This window comes from Cavia porcellus, unplaced genomic scaffold (assembly GCF_034190915.1).
Source record: "Cavia porcellus strain 051 isolate PalLab524CR breed Dunkin Hartley unplaced genomic scaffold, mCavPor4.1 scaffold_2, whole genome shotgun sequence".
NCBI lineage: Eukaryota > Metazoa > Chordata > Mammalia > Rodentia > Caviidae > Cavia > Cavia porcellus.
In genome coordinates, this window is record NW_026947485.1 from 75,418,111 (window position 1) to 75,438,959 (window position 20,849).

At 52.7% G+C, this 20,849-nt stretch overlaps 1 protein-coding gene across 1 annotated transcript in view; it reads left to right on the forward strand.

Annotated features, from left to right (window-relative positions):
- Window positions 1–3,882: 3,882 nt before the first annotated feature.
- Pax2 (paired box 2) overlaps window positions 3,883–20,849 on the forward strand; it is a gene marked incomplete at its 5' end in the record, with an annotated part of 66,856 nt that continues 49,889 nt past the window's right edge. The window contains 2 exons of the mRNA XM_063235990.1: window positions 3,883–4,103; window positions 4,778–4,975. Of these exons, the coding sequence (XP_063092060.1) occupies window positions 3,883–4,103; window positions 4,778–4,975 (419 nt within the window). The remainder of the gene's footprint in view (window positions 4,104–4,777; window positions 4,976–20,849) is intronic.

Consider the following 20,849-nt stretch of genomic DNA (forward strand, 5'->3'; position numbering starts at 1 on the left):
AGAGAGACACACGCCGGGAGCCGCGGCTCCAGTCTCCGGCCGAGGCTTCTCGAAGCCGTAGCCCACCCGGGGCCAGTGCCACGCAGCCGTCGCGCTCGGCTTCTCCTGCTCTCCGGCCTGCGCCGGGCGGCCCTTTCCGGGCGGGGGTCGGCCGGCTCCCCCTGCGGGCACTGCGGGCAGTCCGGGGACTGCTACTTCTCCAACTTCGCCAACTCGCCGCGCTCGGCGCGGCCGCGCTCCCCGTCCTTCTCCGACGGACGCCGCTCGGATGACAGGGCACCGGGGTCGCTGAGCGAGCCATGCGTCCCCGGAGCCTCCCGGCCCGGCCCGCCGCCCCGGGGCCACACTGCTGACCGCCCGGTCCCCCGCCCCGACGGTGGAAAGTTGCGACCGCCGCGGTTCGCGAGCCGGGTGGGCCAGGGAGTCTCGGCAGGGAGCGCAGCGCGGCGCCCCCGCCTCTGCCCCCGCGCGCCCCGCCGCAGCCGGGCTCTCGCTCACCTCCTTCCCCCACCGTCCCTCCCTTTTTTCCTCAAGTCCTGAAGTTGAGTTTGCGAGGCGACACGGCGGCGGCGGCGGCCGCGCTGCTCCCGCTCCTCTGTCTCCCCATGGATATGCACTGCAAAGCAGACCCCTTCTCCGCGATGCACCGTGAGTACCGCGCCCGGCCCCTGTCCCGCGCTCGGCCCTGCTTAGACCCAGTGCGGCCGGGTTCCCGCGCGCAAGTCCCATACTGCAGCCAGGAGGGGCTGGCTTCTCTGGTCCCTCTCTGCCTCTTTCCCTCGCCTGCCGCTTCTAGTGCCTCCAGCCTCTCTTCCGTCTGCCTTCCGTCACCCTGCTCACCGTTCTGTTGGCCTTTCTCCTCTCTATGCTGGTCACCACCTTTGCTCCTTGCACCTGCTTCTTCCTAGGTCATGGGGTCCACAGAAGGGTCGTGCTTGCCACCCACCCCTAGCCGGTCTCTTGCCCTGAGCTGGAGGACTATTCGCTCAGTTTTCAGGCTGTTTGGTCGCTGTCTCCTCCCTCCGCACCTCTCACCTTTCTCAAACTTAAGAGTTGTGGGTTTCCAGGGGGAGACTCCTAGCCTGGGCCACCTAGGATAAGGACGGCTGTGATAAGAGTATTCGGTGGGGTGCCCCCTTCTGACCCCGAGCTCTCAGCCTCTCTTAGCCCTTTCAGCCTGGGTTAGGCTTCTTGTGAGCTGCCCTGAAATATTTTCCTACTTTTTCTTTCCCATGTCTCCTGTCTCCCTTCCTTTCCCTTTGAGTTGGGGCTCAGGGTTGGCAGGGTACAGTGGTCATCTCTCCCTGCCTCTGCCCTAAGAGATGCTCTAAAAACAAAGAGGAGCCCAAGGAGAAATCAAACGGAGGGAGCAGCAGAACAGCCCCAGGAAGAAGCAGTGTGCTTCCCATCCTGCAGGCTCCCTGCCACCTCCTGGTGCCTGCAGAGGACTGGGCAGTCAGTGCCCTGGCCAGGAGGTCAGCAAAGAGCGGAAAAATGAGAGGGAAAGAACAAAAGAAAGGCAAATGCCGACGACGCTGGGGAGCAGGGAAAGAAATCAAAACAAGGGGAAGGAAATCAAAGGAAGAAAATTAGAATGACTTTACAGAAAAAGATGGAGAGAAAGGAAATAGGGAAAGAAGGAATTATTTTAATAAAATTTGAATTTATCTCATTCATGTTAGTTAATTCTTTACCTTGGAAAACTGTGAGATTTTCAGCAGGCACTTAAGACAAAAAAAAAAAAAAAAAAGAAAAAGAAAAAAAAAAAAGAAAGAGAGAGAGAGAGACCAATAGAATTCTAAACAAAAACCCCTTCCCATCTGCGGATTAATGAATTGAGGATTATTTTGTAACTTTTCACAAGGAAACTTTTTAGACCTGGCTCGAATCTGTGCTTAAAATGAGAGCGCAAGGAGGAAAAGGCTTCGTATTTCTCTATGCATGTACTTAGCTTCAAAGGGGCCTTTAAAAACTACTCCTGCGATAAACATGTTTCCCTAAATGATTCCCAAGCTCAGGCAGCCCGACCTGGAAGCTTTGGCCGCCGCGGATCTCCGCGGCCCGTGCGGGGAATTGCTCCTTTTCGGAGGCAGCGAGACCCGCCAGCACCGTGCTACCCAGCTGCCCACCTCGCGGCCGGCTCCGGCTCTTGCTCTCCTGCGGATGGTGCCCGGGGCCGCCGAGGCCTGGCGCCCACGGGAGCCACCTTGAAACCCACAGGGCAGCGAGGCCGGCAGAAGTTGGTCGAGGCGGGCACACAGCCCCAGAGCGCGCAGAGCAGCCGCGGCCGGGCGGGCGACCGCGGCAGTGGCGCATTCGGGCCGACTCCGCGCGGCAGCAGACCATGGCCCTGGACCCCGCCAGTCCCCAGCCCTCAGATTGGGGCCGAAGGGCCGGGCCCAGAGCCCGGGGAGGCTGAATTATTCATCTTTAATCTGCCCGCAGCTGCCGCCTTTTCGTCCGGGTAACGCGAGTTCTCCCGGGGCCTAAATTATTGATAGTGGTGGTCAGGAGGGAGGGGAAGCAGGAGGAGGGGGCTACCCACGGGGAGACTCGGGTGGGGGTAAAACTAAGAAATCCTGGGCTCCCCAGCAGCCAGCTCAGACGCCCTTCCCAGGGGTTTCGCCCAAGCTCGCTCTCATCCTCCAGGAGATGGGAAGGAAACGCAGAGGATGCGCAATGTCCCGCGTTCGCCGAAACTCCGGGGCTGCGGGCCGGGGCTGCAGGTAGCCGGCCAGGCCGGGCACCGGAAGCCAGCGGGTAGATTGCTCCGTTACCGCGGAGGCAGGCTGGGTGCTAGGAAGCAGGATTGCTGGGCTGCTGTAGGCCAGGGAGCACCGGGCACCCGCCGCGCGTTCCAGCCTGGCATCGGGGCCGCCTGCTCCAAGGTCGGGAGCCCGGCAGGCGCGGATTGGAAACCAGCGCGCTCCTCTGCTCCAGGAGCCAGCGTGTTGGTGCCTGGCTTTACCTGGCGGCTGCCGAGGTCTAAGAGGTCAGGGGAACTCGAGCTGGCGTGGGCCGGCTGCATAGGTTGTGTCCTCCGCCGGGAGGCTGTGCCAGGAGACCTGGGCGGGACCGCGGGCCAAACCGGCTCGATGGGCTGGCGGGAGAACTGAGCAGCTCGCGGTTCTGTTCGGTTGGTGCGGAACCGAGCGGCCAGAGCCGCCTCAGCTTCGCCTTGGTCTGGCGGCGAGTGGAGCGGACCGTGGGTCCTCCTCTCCAGCGCTTTCCCCTCCCTACCTGGCTTTCCCCCTGCTTTAGACACTAGGGAGGTGAGAGGGAAATATGGCTCCCGAATAGCCAAAGATGAAAAACATCAAGGCAAGAAAAACTCCTGATCAAAACCAAATCAAACCAACAAAAACCCCACAGGGAAAGAGGCAGCGCAATAATGACTGAAAACAAACACAAAGAGGTGTGGAGCTGAATTGGGTGTGCGAGGATGTAGCCCTGCTATCCCGAGGCTCAGCTAGGCAGAGTGAGGCTGGTGGCCCCCCAGAACCATCAGCTTCCCAGCCCTGCACCCTGAACCTGCCCCTGGAGCGCCTCAGCACCCATCACCCCTCATGGCTCATTCCTGCACCTTCTCTCCTGTATCCCTTCCCTGGCATTAATTCCCCACGCCTGTTCTTCCTCTTTCCTTTCTTTTCTCTCCAGGCTTCTCCATTCATCTCTCACTTTTCCCCTGCAGATCGCAAGGGTCTCACTCACATTCTTTGCCAGCCCTCTGCCCAGCATCTGGGCACCTTCGTCTCTACCTGGCGGTTCCAATCCCTAATCTTCGCATACTGACCAGCCCACCACCATCTCCGAGAGTTCAGGGACCCGCCCCTTGGCCCTGCCTGCCCCTCTTGCCATTCCTAGTATTCCGACCCTGACTAATGGCTGGTCCCTGCTGTGTGTGGGGTGCTGTCTTTTTCTTGTCTCTCCCCAGCAGGGCACGGGGGTGTGAACCAGCTCGGGGGGGTGTTTGTGAACGGCCGGCCCCTACCCGACGTGGTGAGGCAGCGCATCGTGGAGCTGGCCCACCAGGGTGTGCGGCCCTGCGACATCTCCAGGCAGCTTCGGGTCAGCCATGGCTGTGTCAGCAAAATCCTGGGCAGGTGAGGGCTGGAGCCTTGGGGAGGCACCCTGTCTCCTTCTCCAGGAAGGAGTTGGCTAAAAGTTGAGGCACTGGGTAGGAGAGAAGGAAATTCTTCAGCTGGAGGGATCCAGGCAGCTACTGAGTTCGGGAAGGGTGCTCACTTGGTGGCAGAAGAGCAGAGTCAGCCCAGTGCCCACCCTGCTCCAGGGCCCTAGAGGACTTCTTCTACTCCCAGCATCCGGAGGGAAGAGCTCTCTTTCCAGTGAGTTATTGTGGTGGTGGTCTGAAGAAGTGCTAGGTCGTAGCGCATGAAAGCAGATCCCCAGGAGAGATAGCACTGGGCAGGCAGAAGGAGGGTGCTGGTTCCCAGAGGGGGCCCCCTGCAGGAGGCCGGAAAGGGCTGGAGGCGGTGTTTCAGCCCCAGGCTCTCCTTCCAGGGGCGCAGGTTTTGATGACAGGTGTGCGCCCAGCCCCTGCCGTGGCTGTCCTTCCCTGCCTTCCTCCTGATGCCCTTCACCTTAGCTCAGCACCCTCCGGAAGTTGGCTCAGCCACTCTGGCCCTTTTCCTTGCACTCTGCTGCTAAAGTGGGTGGGTGGGCGGGAGAGTGGCTTAGTGGCTTTGCAGCCTGCAGCCCCCCATCCCAACATCAGCCACCACCTGCTTCCACTGACCCCGCCGGCTTCCCGGCGCAGGTACTACGAGACTGGCAGCATCAAGCCTGGTGTGATCGGTGGCTCTAAGCCCAAAGTGGCAACGCCCAAAGTAGTGGACAAGATTGCTGAATACAAGCGACAGAACCCAACCATGTTTGCCTGGGAGATCCGTGACCGGCTCCTGGCTGAGGGCATCTGCGACAACGACACAGTGCCCAGCGTCTCTTCCATCAACAGGTGAGCAAGCTCCCTGGGCCTGGGCAGCAGGACTCAGCTCCTGACTCCTGCATGCTGAGGGTGTCTTCCAAGGTGTAGGCTCTGCCCTTTATCTGGCCTTTGGCAGGGAGAGGATACCTACAGGGTAGAGAGATGGACAGACAGAACTGTATCCGGCTCAGCACTGGGTATTCCCTGCCAGGCTTCTCCCCACTGGTGTCCTGGAAATGAATCCAAGTATTTGTGGTAATTAAGTCTCCAAGATTACATGCCTCGGGATCTAGCAACAATCACGGCCCATAGTGAAGCCTTTAAAATGACCAGTGTCTATTCATGGCTTCCAAACAGACTTCCTTTCTTAAGGCATGCTCCTGTCTGGGGGCAACCTCCAGTCCTGGCTCCCTCACCACTCCCACAAAGCTTCCTTCCCAGGAGCCTCGGTCCTGCTAGCCAGCTCTGAACAAGTTTCCAGGCTAGAACCACTGGCATCCAGGCTCCTGGAGCAAATGCCAACCGCCAGCCAGCCATTGGCAGGGCATGAAGGAGCTGGACAAGGAGAGAGGTGCCAGGCAAGGGGGAGAACTGGGAAGCTGAGAGTGAATTTTGTGGGATGCTCCTCACAGCTAAGGTGTTGGTTTTGAAACTGAAGTCTTTGCCCTGATGACAAGTTCAAGTACACGGAGTGACACAGGCCAGAGTCAGTCAGCTGGACATCCAGGGTAGTTAGGTCCCCAGAGGACAGAGTTAGGTCCCTCTGAGAGAATCCATGGGCACCTCCCACGAAAGCATCCTGACTATGTGCCATATGCTTCTCTGGCATCTTTGAGCCTGTCAAAGGCTAGCATGACCCGTTATGCTGGGAAGTTGGCCCTTGCTATACAGAGCGCAAAGCAACAGGTGGACTAGGAGCCCAACCCAGCTTCCTGACTGCAGAACTGTATAGCCCAACCATTGTAAGACACCCTGTGTAAGTCATGGCCTGTTGGAGTCAAGTGCCCCACTTTAAAGCGCCCCCAAATGAGAAAAGGGCTGAGCGTCACACCATTATTCTTTGTGCTCTTTATAAGCTTGTTATTATCAGGACCACCAATAGTTCGGGTCGTGCTTTTTGCTGCAATTGGCATCATTTATTATAGGTTTTTTAAAAAAATATTTGCAGATGATATGAAATTATCCCAATTATCCTGAAAACAGCAAGTAAAATTAGCTGATAGAATTTACCTTGGCTAAAGAAGATTCCCTCTACCACACTCACACTGTAATGTACTGCGAGGCAACCCCAGAAATTATCCCAGTGTGTGCCATCTGTATTAAAATAGTTATTCAGTTATGAATGGGGTAACATAATACTGATCAGCTAATTACGCACCCTCTGGAACCCTCCAGCTCCTTGGACCTGGCTCAGCCAGGTCTGAAAACTTGTTGGTTTGACATTCAGATACCTTCCAGAGGAGCTGGAGAAAGATTCTGGTTTGGGAGGGGGGAAAGGATTTCGTATTTCAAAGTTGGGAGGAAGCTAGGGCTGGAAGGCAGCAGGGAAGTAGAAAGGGGAAGCGCGCTGCTTTTGGAGTCATCCTTAACCGTGCCTCCTGGCTGCTTGCTGGTTGGAGCTGGGGTCTTGTGGAGAGAGCATGTGGAGCCACAGGGAGCTGGCAGGAGCAGTGCACTGACAGGGGGGCAGTGTTTTGGAGAACATTAGAGAGAGCTGCTCACCACCCAGGATGAACTTCGGCAGCCTTTGGAGGACCCCAATTCATCTATAGCTGAGGCAGGTGGGGGCAGCCAGGCCTATCACCCTTTGTTCCCTTTCCCCCCAACACACACCCCTCACTGACAGAGCTGTTTTGGAGAGCTGCCTTAGAACACAGTTTGAGGATAGAGAGCAGAGACAGGTGACTCCCAACCAAGCTCTAGAGATCATGAGCTGCACCCACCAGCCTTGGAAGAAAGTACCTGTGTGAGCTGCCCAGCAGATGAGCTCCGGGAAAGGAACAGCCTTGGGTGACGGCTCCCACAGCTTCGGAATGGGCCTGGCACAAGCCCTGCTGCCCGTAGAGGACAGAGGCCTCCTCTGACTGTGGAGAAGTAGCTCTCTGTGGGCAGGTTCAGCCACATTAGGAGAGGACGTGGATCCACAGTTATGCTTCAGAGCCCGCTTGGTCAACAGGGCATGGTCATGTTGTCCTAGGTTTTGCTTCCGGCAGAGCCTCCCATGGTTCATTTTAGGAAAAACTCTGTGGGGCACCCCACCGTTAGTGTACTTCCTTCTCTGTTCTGGAAAGAAAGGGATGATGGGCATCTTTGAGCCTATCTAAGGCTAGCATGGCCGGTTATGCTAAGAAGTTGGCCCTTGCTCTGTTTTGAAAATCCTACTGGAGCGCTTCCTCACTGTGCAAACCACAGTGTGGCGGGAAATGGGGAGTTTCTGAGTTTGGAACTTTGCTGTTGGTGAGGTGGTCTGTGCTCAGGTCCTTTCTAACAGTTGTGAGTCAGGGTGGCAGGAGCCTGCACTGGCAAAAGAGGAAGTCCACACGCTCGCCCAAACATTTCTTCCCCAAACAGATGCTGTTGCCGCACTTGAAATATGCTGTTATGGCTATAAACTAAATTGCTTTTTGTGCTTTAGAAACAGTTTCGGCACTCTCCAACCCTGTCTCGATAAAGGCTTGGCCAACCAAACTGCATTCTCCTTAGCAAATCCTCCTACTGGTAGAACTCCCCCCTGGGCTACAGGAGCAGGTCAGGAAGCCTCTCGAGACCATGGCCAAAACCCCAAGAACTGACTGGGTTATCTTAGCGTGTGGGATTTATATGAGTCCTCCCAAATACTGGGTTCCCGATCACTGCGCTCTGGGCTGCTGCTCAGGGAGTTGCTGTGGAGGGCAGTGCTTATGAATAAGCGGCTCCAGATTGAACTTGGTATGGGGATGGTCTGGAGGAGGAGAGATGGAAAAAGATTCAAGGTGCCAGAAAGGAGACAAGTCACCTACATAAGGGGCTGAGAAACTGATTTTCCCGCCGTCTTCCAGTTTGGCTATTGCTCTGGGCAGGGAGTTCCACTTCTTTGAGAAAGCAGCACAAATTTCTGCAAAGTCAGGGTTACCGAAGACCCCCTGAGGATGGCCATGGATGAGCCGTCCAGAGAGGCATCTCCTTCCAGACCTGCCCCACACTCCCCACCCTCAGCTCTCCAGAATGAACCCTTCCGGAGCCTGCTGCTCACAGTCACTGTCCCCTGGTCTTCTCCCTCAGCCTGGGCGCATGCCTTCTCTTCCTGCAGCAAGGACTGCTCTGGACTAGGACCTATTTCTTTCTTCTGAAGCTGCAGTTCTAGAAGGTTCTCTGATTGGCTCTTGGGCTTAGCCCAAGAGTGGGATGGAGAAGTGGTGTTGCCTGCCACATCTCACATCCATGTAGCTGCTCAGTCTCTGGGCCCAGAGCCAGAGCAAGCTGATGACTCTACCACCTAAGAAGCAGGACAGAGTATTTGCTTTTGGACCCTGGGCTATGCAGACTGGGGCCAGAAATGGCAGCCCTTTGTCAGCTGTTTGCTGTCCAGTACCCTTGCTCGGCCACCCTTCCCCAGACAGGGCTTCCTCTACAGGGGCTGTCCATCCTAGGAGGAGGCATGAATGTTGATCTTGTTTTTTCACTCAAGCTAGACTTCCCTCCTAAGGAGTCCCTTTCTGTTTCCGCAGCAGTTTTAGCCTGGGCTTGTTGGCCAGTAGTCACACTGGTCTGATGCCTTCCTGGTGTATGGCTTGCGAGTGTCTAGACCACACGAAGGCCTCAGGGAGGGTGGTGGCTGGTGGCTCTGAGTTCCTGTCTCTTGAAAAGAGGCAGACAGGATGGCTTGTTCCCGACCAGAGCTCCAAGTCGGTTGCCGAGGGTGCTGTAAAGAGGAGGAAAGGAGGGGAAATCCTAAATAAATAGGATTCCAACTGTCTCGAGAACTGGATAAAACAATCACACTAAATATGAAAAGGCATAAATCTTGTGTCTGCACAGGTAACCTACTCAATTGCTTTTATTATTGCTCAAGCAGCCTCCATTTATTTCCGTCCTGGCCCGGGCAAAGGAGGCTGCGTGGAGGGTGGTCTCCAGTGCAATCCTATACCCAGAGAGGCAACAATCAGCCCATACAGCCAGGGGTTTCCATGGGAGCCCAGGAAGGGCCCATCTGTCTGCATGAAAACCAATCAATAACTCTGTAACCAGAGCCCTTGTCCCTGGGAAATGGACAACAGGACAGTTCAGTACGGGGCCTTGAGGGGAATTGGCCAATTGGGGATGGGGCCAGGCAGGAGTGGACCCTGGAGAAGGGAAACAAGGGTGACTGGAGAAAGGGAGATAGGGGAGGCCATGGGCATGGCAGGGAGGGCAGTGGCTTCACACCTGTAGGCATAGGCACAGACCTGTGTTACATAGTAGACCCAGGCAATCAGAGGCAACTCAGGAATTCAGGGTGGTGGGAACGTGTGTTTTGAAGTGCATATGGCGAGTGTTGTAGTGGTGGTAGGATGGGTTGCTTGTGCCTGTGAAGGGACGTACTTGTGGGCTGGACTAGTGGTTTGGAGACAGAGTAGCAATACTAGTAACTGATGTACAAGATCAACCAAACTCCCTAAAAAGCTGAAGTAGGGGCTCCCTCTGAGCCCACAGAGGCTAAGGCCCTGCTTCCCAGTTTTCCCAGCAGGCCTGACAAGGAAACGCCTTAATCCGGGGGCCCATTGTCTGCTCCCAGCACCCCAGATCTGCAGCTCTAGCTGCTTTCAGCATTGCCTGTCTGTCCCCAGTCCCGCCTTACTGCTGCCGAGGGTTGCAGTTTTTATTTGAAAAGGAGAAAACATGCATAGCCCATCCTCTAGCTGCAGAAGCTGTGGGACCCGTTCCTGCATTTCCTGAAAGATAATATGATGGGAAGATAGCTTGTATTTTAAGCTCAGGAGGTGTTCTCCTCTGAAGAGGTTCAGGTTTATGAGAGGGGGAGAAAGCAGTGCCCAAAGCTCAGCCTGGTGTTTGCCAAGAGTCAAGTCAAGCACAACTATGGCACTGTGGGGTACAGGCTTGTGAGCCCAGTGCTCGGGGAGGCTGGGGTGGAAGGGTCATTTAACTTTGAGCTCAGCCTGAGCAAACAAAATAGCAAGATCTCTTTCAAGATAAAAAAGGACGGAAATGTAGCTCAGTGTGAAGGCCCTCAGTTAAATTCCTAGTACGGCTAACAAAACAAAACAAAACCCATAGCTTTGGACCTGATTCTGTCCTGGCTGGCAGGTGACAGCCCCTAATCTATGCATCTCAACACACCAACCTCTGTTTTTGGCCAGAACGGTAGTAAGTACTTAGTGTGAGCACCAGAGCCCCTTAGTGCAGAGGCTCCAGGGAAGGGAAGAGAGGAGAGTAGAACCCACTCTGGCCACAAGGGAATCTTGAGATGTGCCTGGGTGGGAATGGGAGGTGAGGAGACTGCAGGAGTGAGGAAGGCGAGAAGCTGAAAAGTGAAAGGGCAGCTGGGTTGCTGGGACCAAGCGCACAGCAGGGTGCAGACAGTGCAGCTGCAGAATTCCAGGTCAAGGTTGGTCCTGCTCCTCTGAGTCAAGCCATTTAGGGCTTTGCAAGGTCTCAGAAGGCAGCTGTAGTGCAGGATGGTGGGCACCCAGCAGAAGCCCAGTTGCTAAAGGAGAAACGGGAGATCAGTCAGGGAAGAGGAAGAGGAACACACTTCTGAGCAGGGAGTGGAGGCAGAGAAGTGGGCTGGGGGTAAAATCTCAGGGCTGCAAGCTGCGCATTGCTGCCTGACAGCTGGGGCATGTGGCTGCAGGGCCTGTCAGTGTCAGGCTGTGGCAGCCTGGGTGCTGCGGGCTGGCCCCAGCAGCCCTGAGTGAGCAGCAGCAAGGGCAAAAGAAAAGGAGGGAAGCCCTTGCTTCCAGGGTGGTCTGCGTTCCCACCCTGCTACCTGAGCCTTTGGCTGTTCCCTGGGACGCCTGGCTCTGCTGCCTCAGTCCATCGGTGATCTCCCTTGGTTGTGACTCAGGGCCAGAGAAATCCAGAGGACGGCTGGGAAGCTCCGGGCCTGGCAGGAGTTGAGGCGGCAGGCTAGAGAGGGATGGATGTACCTGGCAGGCACGGTGGCATCAAGAAACCTGAAGGGAGGCTGGAGACCCCAGAATCAAACAGAGGAAGTCCATGCAGAGGACAGGCTCCCTGACCCCGGTGCTCTTCCTGGGCCCCCAGAGTTTGTGGCCCTGGCTGCTCAGCTCATACCTGGCAGTGCCCAGTGCTGGGTTGGCAGCTCGTCTGGGAGGATCTGGTGAATGTGTAGGCAGGAGGGTCTGCATGGCTGTGAGAATGCATAGCTGGGTGATCCAGCTGAGCCTGACCTTCACACCCAGGGTGCTGTCTCATGCCAGGGGGTATTTGGAAGTTAGGTGCTGCAGCTCGCTCAGGATTCTGACTAGGGGACAATGTGGCTCCTGCCCAGAGCCCCTGTGCCCACTGGAGCCTGTGTGTTGAGGGGGTTGTTATCCAGAGGGCGCAGAGTAGAGAGGACCACAGATGCTGTGATAGGCAAGGGCCAGCCCGTGTTCACCACAGGCCCCAGTGCAGTCAGTTTGCTGGCACACGAGTGTCTGGAGATGTGGCCACAGAGCAGTGTGCATTTGCTCCGCGGGAAGTTGGTGTAATAGCTGGAGTGGAGGGCATGTGTAAATCACACAAGGAAATCCAGTGTCAGTCTCTTCCTTTTTGTTTACCTGTGTCCAAAAAGCGAGCCTGTGTTTGGATAGGATCAGAAGCCAGGGCGGTGATCTCCTGTCACCTGCAGAGGGGGCACCCCCAGTCCGTTCCCCTCCTCCTCCATCTCTTCGTTACCACTCAGATCAGCTGGCTGAGGACAGGAGACCAATCTCAGCAGACCTGAATTAAAGAATGAGGAGAAATAAATGAGATAGGACCAGGCTTCCTCAAGCAACCCATTGAGTCAAGGTTTCGTGTTCCTGCTTCTCCAAGGACGGTGGCTGTCTGGCCTCCTGGACAGGAAGAGGGAAGCGGGCACGCTGGGGCTGGGACTCTGAAGCCTTCCAGCCAGACTACGAAGCTCAGCCCCCAGCCTGGGCCAGCTCTTCCTGTCTCACTCCAGCCCTGTCCTCCCTCCCTGCGCAGGCATCTGCTGCTTCCCCCACCCTCGCTTCCCTTTGGCTCAGCTCAACTGCCCCAGGGAGACAGTGGAAGGTCATACAGACTCCTTAGGGGATGACCTCCCAGGATGGGGACAAAAAAAGTTGAGAGAAATTCATTTCATGGCCAGTGACTGCTTAGAAAAGGTGATTCCAGCATACCGACGTGATAAATGTTAACTGAGCATTAATCGCATTAAAGAGGGCCCTATAAACTTTTCATTTCTAATTAAATTCATCCAGTGATCCTGCCCAAGTGAGTACTCTGGGCCTTTGTTTATGTGGAAAATTAAAATGCAAATACAATGGGATTTATCTCTAGGAGTGGTGTGATGGGCTGGCCTTTAAGCTACTGGTTTCCGGGCTGTCAGGTCAGGTAACTGCTTCTCTGCAGGTGCTGTCTCCTGAAGACTGAGTCCCATGTGAAGAGAGAGGCCAGTTAGGGATGTGGAACAGGTGTGAAAAGGATAAGAGAAGGAGAAAAGGCAACAATAGCCAAGGAATATGAGAGGCAGTGTCCTCTCCCCACACACACAAACCAAGCCTCTTGGGGACTGGATCCCCAAAACTTGGTGGGCAAGCAGTACCCCAGGCCTTCTCTGCAGCTCCAGAATGAGAGTGTGCGTGGGAGGGAGAATTCAGAGGAAGTGTCCCACTGGGCATATGCAGGCCTGCTGCTAGAATTGAGCAGCATTCACAGGGAGGGGCTGCAGCCTGGATTTATCTCCAGCAGTTTGAGGGTCAGCACTGTCCACACCAGGCCTTTGCCGGGCTTGTCCTGCCTGTGCCAAGTGGCACTGACACAGGGCAGTGGAGCGGAGAGGCACAGGCTAGGGAGGACGTCGCGCATGCCCGCCTGCATGCGCGCAGCCTTCTCACACATAGGGAGAGCCGCTTGCTGGTAAGAAAAAACAAATGTCCCTTACAAGGAGTCCTTTAGTGCCACAATCCCTTTGATAAGAGCAATAACCTAAATGCTATTAAATGGAATGATCTAAAGTCTCTATTTACTAAAAATAAATTAAGCTGAGAGGAGAGGAAACTTGGGAAACAAAAATCATTTGGATGTATTAGTCAGAGACACTAAAAGACAGCTATGCTGCTGTACATAAGCCAGTTGTAGGTATTATTAAAACTCAGGCAGAGAAAAGATGTGGAGGCAGGAAGGAAGGGAGAAGGCAGCCACAAACTAGATTTTCACCCAGCTTTGCACGGTTGGCAGCCTGGACTGGCAGTTGGTAAAGACAGCCAGGGCCCGGGTACTCAGGCATCGAGAGCATCGGTGTGGAGAGGGTGGGCTGGTTGCACAGACAGACTGTGAGTGGACTGTTGGCTCTGCCGGACCTGGGGTTGGTCATCACTCTGTTGTGTAGGGATCTGATTGGCTCATGTCTGTAGACAGTCAAGGGTAGAACCGTGTGTGGTTTTTAAAGGTCTGTAAATACATGAGTCTCTTATGAACTGGATCCACATTCTAATAATGCGTCTTGAAGATAGTAACCCCTTCCCAGAGGGCTGCTTGCCTGGCTGACTTCGAATAGCTCTCCCCCATCCTTTTTAGTCTGTTTTATTCTGGGTTATTCTTTTCCTCTGTAGTATTCACTTATGTGTCTTGGAAATGCATGAGCACCTGCTGACAAATAGGTTAATGACCATGGCAACTCCCAAACATCTGGATAGAAACCAAAAATTTTGGTCAATCATCTCTAAAGGTTGTCCCTATGATGCCAAAAATCTGGTGATTTAGATATATCCACCTAATGGATTGGATTTCTCCATTTTCATTCAGGCACAGAGTCAACACATTGGGAAACATTTGTTTCCAGAGAAAAATATTCTTAGAAACACTGTTGCAGTTAGAGCAGTGTTTGATGATGCATTTGGTTCTGAGTTCCCATGGCAGAGAGGCTGTGCCGGGCTGGGCTGGTGCGAGGGTGGAGATGCCTACAGAAGCACCGCCCAGAGCCCTCTTCCATCCCTGATGCTGGTCAGGAGGGAGGTGGCTCCATCCAAGTAAATGCAAGCTTTCCACTGGGCTGGCTTCCCTCAGGAAGTTCACTTTGCCATCTTAAGGGAAAAACATCAGGTTCTCAATAGACATGCCTGTTCACTTATTTTTTCATTTATCTGATCAGCAAAGCTTTAGTAAACTCCTACCGTGTGCCAGGAAATCCACATCAATCTGTGTGTCGTAGTACAAAGCTAGAGGGAGGCTGTGCATCCAGCCTCCTACCCCCGGTGCACACAGACCGACCTCGTGGGCCCTGCAGACCCAGTTTCTCCACTCTTGTAACACGGGGGCAGTTGTGTGGGGCTTATCTAGGTTCTCTTGAGAGTTACATTAGCCGATCCATGTAAACTTACTTGGAATTGTACCTGACAGATATTAAGGGCTCCATAAAGCCTAGTGATTCTTACTGCAATAGTAATAGTCAAATGTGTGCTTGTTATTACATGTCTATGTCAAAATGTGTACATAAACATTGAAATCATTTAAATAAAATAGCGTAAAGAGCTAAAAGGATATCTTTGAGCAGAGATGTGTAGAGGAACATTAGGGAGGATGACAGTGTCTTCAGGGCAGGGTTTAGGGAAGGAGTCTGCTCTCTGCATTTTCCAGGAAACTCCGTCCTCTCATCACTGAACAGCATTAGTTGATCCACTTTGTAAACCCAGCCTCTTTCCCTCTCTCTTTCCTGTGTGTGTGTGTGTGTGTGTGTGTGTGTGTGTGTATTGTGTACCAGGGCATACCCTTGCTCTAGGATGAGCCTGCTGTTCCTTGAGGAGCTGAAGGTTGGCATTTTTCAGGCTTCATGGCATTTTCATGGTTGTGGTGCTTTGCATTTTGTAGCTTCTTTGTACAGATAAAATGAAATGGTAGGGGGGAAAACTCCTGTGATAGGTTTGAAGGGTCCTTTGATTCTTAAATGTCATAGAGTAAGAGGCAAGAGAGAGAACAGGAAGAGGTAGGGATGGGAGGAAAACATGGAGATGAGACAGAGAGGATGAGGGAGCTGTGAGCAAGTACTGGGCAAATTCAGAGCACTCCGTAGCCATGGTCCACATGCCTGGATACACCCAGGACACATGGGTGTTTGATGATCACGGTAGCTACTTCTACTGCTGAGGAAAAGCGACTTATGGAGGAAATTTAAGAAGGAAAACTTACTCTGGGCTTAACCTAGCCAGTGCACATCTGAAAGTAACTGGACAGTGATACAGTTATTTATCCATTGACTCGGAAGAGCAAAGCTGAAGACTGCAGGACCACGCTCGGCGACAGTGTGCCTCCCGTCCTCACAGGAGGTCCCATTGGCGCCTTCCACGGCGAGGGTCTAGTCCCATTTTGCCTAAAGTTTTCCCTGCCCTGTTGATTTCATTCAGTGAACACGTCCAACTCAGTGACCTTGACTCTCACTTACCCGGCAGCTTGCAGTCACTGTCTTACCCATCCTTAGTCCCCAGCTTTAGTACCCACACCTGCTACTCCTTGCCTACATGCATTAGCTGCTAAAGGTCCAGATTTTTTTTAAATTATAAGGGAAAATTTTAATAAGCTAAATGGGAATCCTGAGAGCTCCAAGTTTGTTTTTTTTTTTGTTTTCCAGTCAGCGTGAAACTTGCGTGAGGGCTGCAGTCTTCCTCTGTGCCTGTGCATCCCCACAGAGCTGGCTGCCACCTCGAGGTGGAGATGGGCAGTGGGGTCTCTGTCAACCTCTGCCTCTGCACAAGTGGACTAGCTCTAAGGAAGGAGCTGCCCCCAGCCCATGCTGCCTGACAGCATCACACATGTACATACACCTTGATTGATTGATTGATTGATTGATTGATTGATTTGAGACAGAGTCTCACCGTGTAGTTCAGGCTGGCCTTGAACTCAGTCATGTAGCCCACATTGGCCTCAAACTTGCGGTGGTCCTCCTGCCTCTGCCTCTGGAGTGCTGGGAGTACAGGTGTGCCTGACCAATTTTTGGATTCTAATATAGCACGCTCTATATATGTATTAGCCTATCGTGGCTGCTGTATGTAATAAACCCTTATGTTCATCACCACCATCATTACAAGCATAGCTGACCAGTGCTGACTTCAGTAGAAGCTACTAGAAGCATGTTTTGTGTACTGATTGATGTAAGCCTCATGAATAACCACACAGAATTCTACAGGATTGCTCATAGATGAGGCAACTGGCATGCAGAAAAATTAAATAATTTGAGCAAGGTCCCAGCTTTTGAACCTGTACCTACTGGCTCTGAAACTCAGGGTCCCATCTGTCTGGACCCAGGGAAGTGCAGGCATGTCTGTTGTCTTGGAGAAGTCACATGTGGTCACTAGGCACATGCAGTCTAGTGGCTAGCCAGGAATTCATAAAAAGGAATTCATGAAAGCACAGATCAAGGCCCCCACACCCTGGTGGATGGTCACAGCCATTACTTGTACCTGCACTCAGCTGTGGTGTGTGACCTCATGTGGCTGCTCCTGCGACATGTCATCAGGGGACCCTGGGAAGGAAGGGCAGTGGTTGGCCAGTGCCGCTAAGTGGAGAGGGCAGGGAGTCTGGTAGCTAGAGTTTGTGTTGTCCCCGCTAGGCTGGAGGTGTCTGCTCCCATCCACCCCCTCTAGTGCTCACTGGGATCTGAACACGCTTAGGCAATGCCCTGGACCTCCACTCCCCAGATAAGGTAGGTACAGGGAAGGTAGCCAGGACCCACATGGTGGAGTCAAGGCGCAGTGGTAGTTTGGCTCCAAGAAGACTAAGTGTACACTGAATCATCAGGAAGTGATTGATTGTCATGCATCTCTGGAACACCCACACCCCCATCTCTTCACCTCTCCAAATGACTGGCTCGAGTGAGCCAAAAAGCCAGAGGATGGACACTCTCACTCACAAGCACACCAGGAGGGCTATTAAAGCAACTCCCAAATCTTACACTGTCACCCAGATCTGACATCATTGCTCAGCCACATCACTAAAGAGACACTCATTAACCCAGTCTCTGAGACAGGCATTATGAATAAAAAGAGGCCGATATGATCAATGATCACTCAAAGCAGAAGCACAGGGTCTGCCTCCAAACAATACTCAAATTCCTGCAGCTCAATGTCACACACAGTGCAAGCACATTGAGGACACAATGCCACGAAACAGCAAGTCCCGGACTGCAGCCAGAATGTGTCAGCACAGCGTGGTCCACAGTGGCACATAGCACAGTCCGCACTCCCTATTCCCTAAGCACAGCCACGTACAAAGGCTGAATCAGGAGGCACAGAGGCACAGCCAGCATTGCAACACTAGGCCCACTGCACGCCTAGGGCACTGCCCCAGTCTGCCGTGCCTCAGGGCAGGTGGACAACTCCAGCCATCTCCCCCATGAGGCTTCGGGGCTCTCACTGCTAGTGAGAGTAAACTGTCCCCTGAGCCTCTTTCTGAGACAGGACAAATCAGCTCTCTCCTGGCTGGGATTTAATAAGACTTGGCTGTTATGGAAAATGACAGAGCTCCAGGGAGGAAGGAGGGCGGGTGGAGACTCCTGCCAGGCTGGGCGCAGGAATTCCCCTCCGACTCCGGCCTCTGTGGCCGCTCCTTGAGTGGAGGCCTTCTCGCTGGGTGTTCACTGAGTATCGATTCAGTCTGCAAGCAATTTTAATATTTCTTCAGGGACTTTCCAGCAACAGCACAAGTCATTAATTCACCCTCCCAAATTGCTTATTCAATAGCAGGAACATGGCTCCTGAATAAAGTCCCAGAATTTATGTGACTTGCACGAGTCAGGAGGTCAAACAACTGTTATGGAGTGAAGTTAAAAATCCAAATAAAATATTGACACTTTTTTGGGGAGGGGGAAGGAGGAAGCCAAGGTATTTAAAATAGGTTTTTGTTGCAATGCCCCCAGGATAAAGAATGGAAGGAGACTGAAGACAAGTTGGAGTTTATAAAATCAATGGAATTTATTGCACATCTACTTGGCATTTAATAATTCTCTCATTTCCACACCCCCTCCCCCACCCCATCCTGGCGTAGACAGAGAGATACACAGATATACAAATGCACACTTACGTGCATCTACACTGGTGCACGGGCGAGTGAAAATGTGGTTGTGATGTAAGACTCAGACACCTGAGACAGGGCAGAGATGGGTGGAGAGCCTCCCTGTGACTTAGATGTTTAACAGCGATAGGCATAGTTTGGCAGATATTCATCAGACTTTTGTCAATATCTCCACTGTCACAAATCTTGGATCAGTGCATTAAAGAAGCATGATGTATACACTAATTATAGAAACAATGTCTAAAAGCATAGAAATTGAGAGGCATATCTACATGTAGTATTGTTATATTGTGCACATGATTTAAAATTATGATTTATTTGTAATAAAACATGATGTTTATCTCATAAACTGGCACACACGGGAGAAGGTAAGCATGTTAAGAATCAAAGCCATGTAAGATCTCTGCTAATTGTCTACCTATATATTTGCTCAGCTGTTCAGATCATGGATATGAGAAAACTAAATAGAATTTGTTTGGCAAGAGATATAGCTCAGCAGCATAAGCGCCTGCCTGGCAAGTGTGAGGTCACAAGTTCGATTCCTGGTACCAAAAACAAAACAAAACAAAACAAAAACTTGTTCATCCTGGGAGTGGTGGTACATGCCTATCATCCCAGCATTTAGGAGACTGAGGCAAAAGGATTGCTTGTAAATCCAAAGCCAGCCTGAACTATATAGCAAAACCCTGTCTCAAAAAGACTAACAAAAAATTTGTTCATGCTCAAATAGGTAATAAACACCAATATATTAATATAAATAATATTAATACACAAATGTCAGCAGAGGTCACATCTTTCAGCCCTCAGATGCTAGTCCCAGGCCAGCATCCGAAATGTGGCCCCAGTGCTACTAAGCATGTGACCTGGGGCAAGTTGTTTACCCTTCCTGTTGTCTCCCAGGTAAGCTAGAGAGGAAGCCTATCTTACAGGTTAGGATCTGCAGAGAGAATGCATTTTATTGCAGTGCCTGTCATACACTGAATATGAAATAAATGATAGTTATTAGTTTTACTACTATTTTATGCTGCTCTTCAGCTGGGCCTTAACATCTCCTGGATCCTACCATCTGTTGTTGATGTGACTGGCTTATTCTACAAGGTGGTTAGCAGCACAGGTTCTGCAATGAGACAGCCAGGTTTAAGTACCGTCTCTGGGTGCAGCACAGCGGTACACTGGCCTCTGTTATTTAACAGCTGTGTGACCCAAGGCAAGTTGTAGAACCTCTCTGAGCCTCAGCTGCCACCTCTGTAGAGCAGGGCCACAGTCTTCATAGGTAGTTATGAGAATTAAATGATCTACATAAGCGTTCAGCACAGTTGCTGGTACATAGCGGGCGTATGTTATTGATAATAAAAATCTTCACTTGTTACTCAACAAATAGCTAGTAAGCTTGTTACGACGGGCCTGGGCTCCAGGTGATGAGAAAAACAGATGCGGCACCTGTGCTAGGAGAGCAGGCAGAGGCGTGAGCCAGCTCTGCACTGGACTCAGGAGGGAAGAGGGGCAGGCAGGTACAGGTGGGAAGCTCGGGGAGAGCAAGACGAAAGGTTCCGAAGGCCAGGCCCAAGGCCTGTGAGTGTTTCCTGTGAGTAGTAGGAGTGGATTGCAGGGTGTAGCCACACCACACTCTTTCAGGAGGCAGAGCGGGACTGGTGGGCCCTTTCCAAATGCTGGAGTAGCTACCGGGCAACAGACGGCAGGCTGAGGCAGGGCATCCAGGCCGTCACTAACGGCTTCTATGTCTGCTGCCACAGCAGAGGTGGACATCGCACACCTGTGGGGGCCGGGAAAGGGCTTGGTTTCGGCAGTGAGTCCACAGCTGCACCTGTTCACCATCACGTGGGAAACTCCCAGGCAGGACCGTGGGGCAGACAACTGGCCACCACGACTCTATCCGGAGCCCTGACAGATGAGGCCAGGGTGGTGGTGAGAGGAGCTAGTCTGGTCACGCTCTGGGCTTGGCACGCACCGCGGACTGGTTTCCAAATGGTTAGTTAAACACATTGCCCCTTAATTTTTAAGCCTATGCGTATCTTGAAGTTAAATCAATCCATATGCTTTCCATTCATCATATAAACCATCACTATTGCCCCCTTGGGCCAGTCCCGTGGCCCATCCAGCCTGGTGAATTGTCTCTGCCCTGGGTTCCCAGGGAGGTCTGGTGGGAGAATTATCACCTCAGTGCTGGTTTTAGAAGACTAAGTCAATACATCAGACATGCCCTGTACCTGTAGACTTGCCATCCTAGGATGTATGAAGACTAAAGTGATTTTTATTTTTAACCTCAGCCTTAGTTTCACAGAGAAACTAATAATTTCTTGAATTTGGGTGACGGTCAGTTGGACTCAGGGTAAGCAAATGAAGAAAAGTGTGGACTGATGGAGGGACTCTTCCTGCCCTCCCCAAGGCCTCATCCACGTCTCTTAAAGGACCCCTGGGTGCTGACAAGCATAGGCTTGTGCTCCCCTCCCAGCTTAAACGACTCTTCTCATGGGATGTTAGAAAAGAAACCCTAATTCGGAAGATCACAGGAGGGGCTCAGGGCTTTGCATTTTAGTAGATACCCTAGAGGATTCTAGGATTTAGTCGATACCCTAGAGGATTCCAGTGCAAGTGGTTCAAGTACAGTAGTTTGAAGACAGCTTTCTGCAAAATTTTTATGAGGTTCTCATTT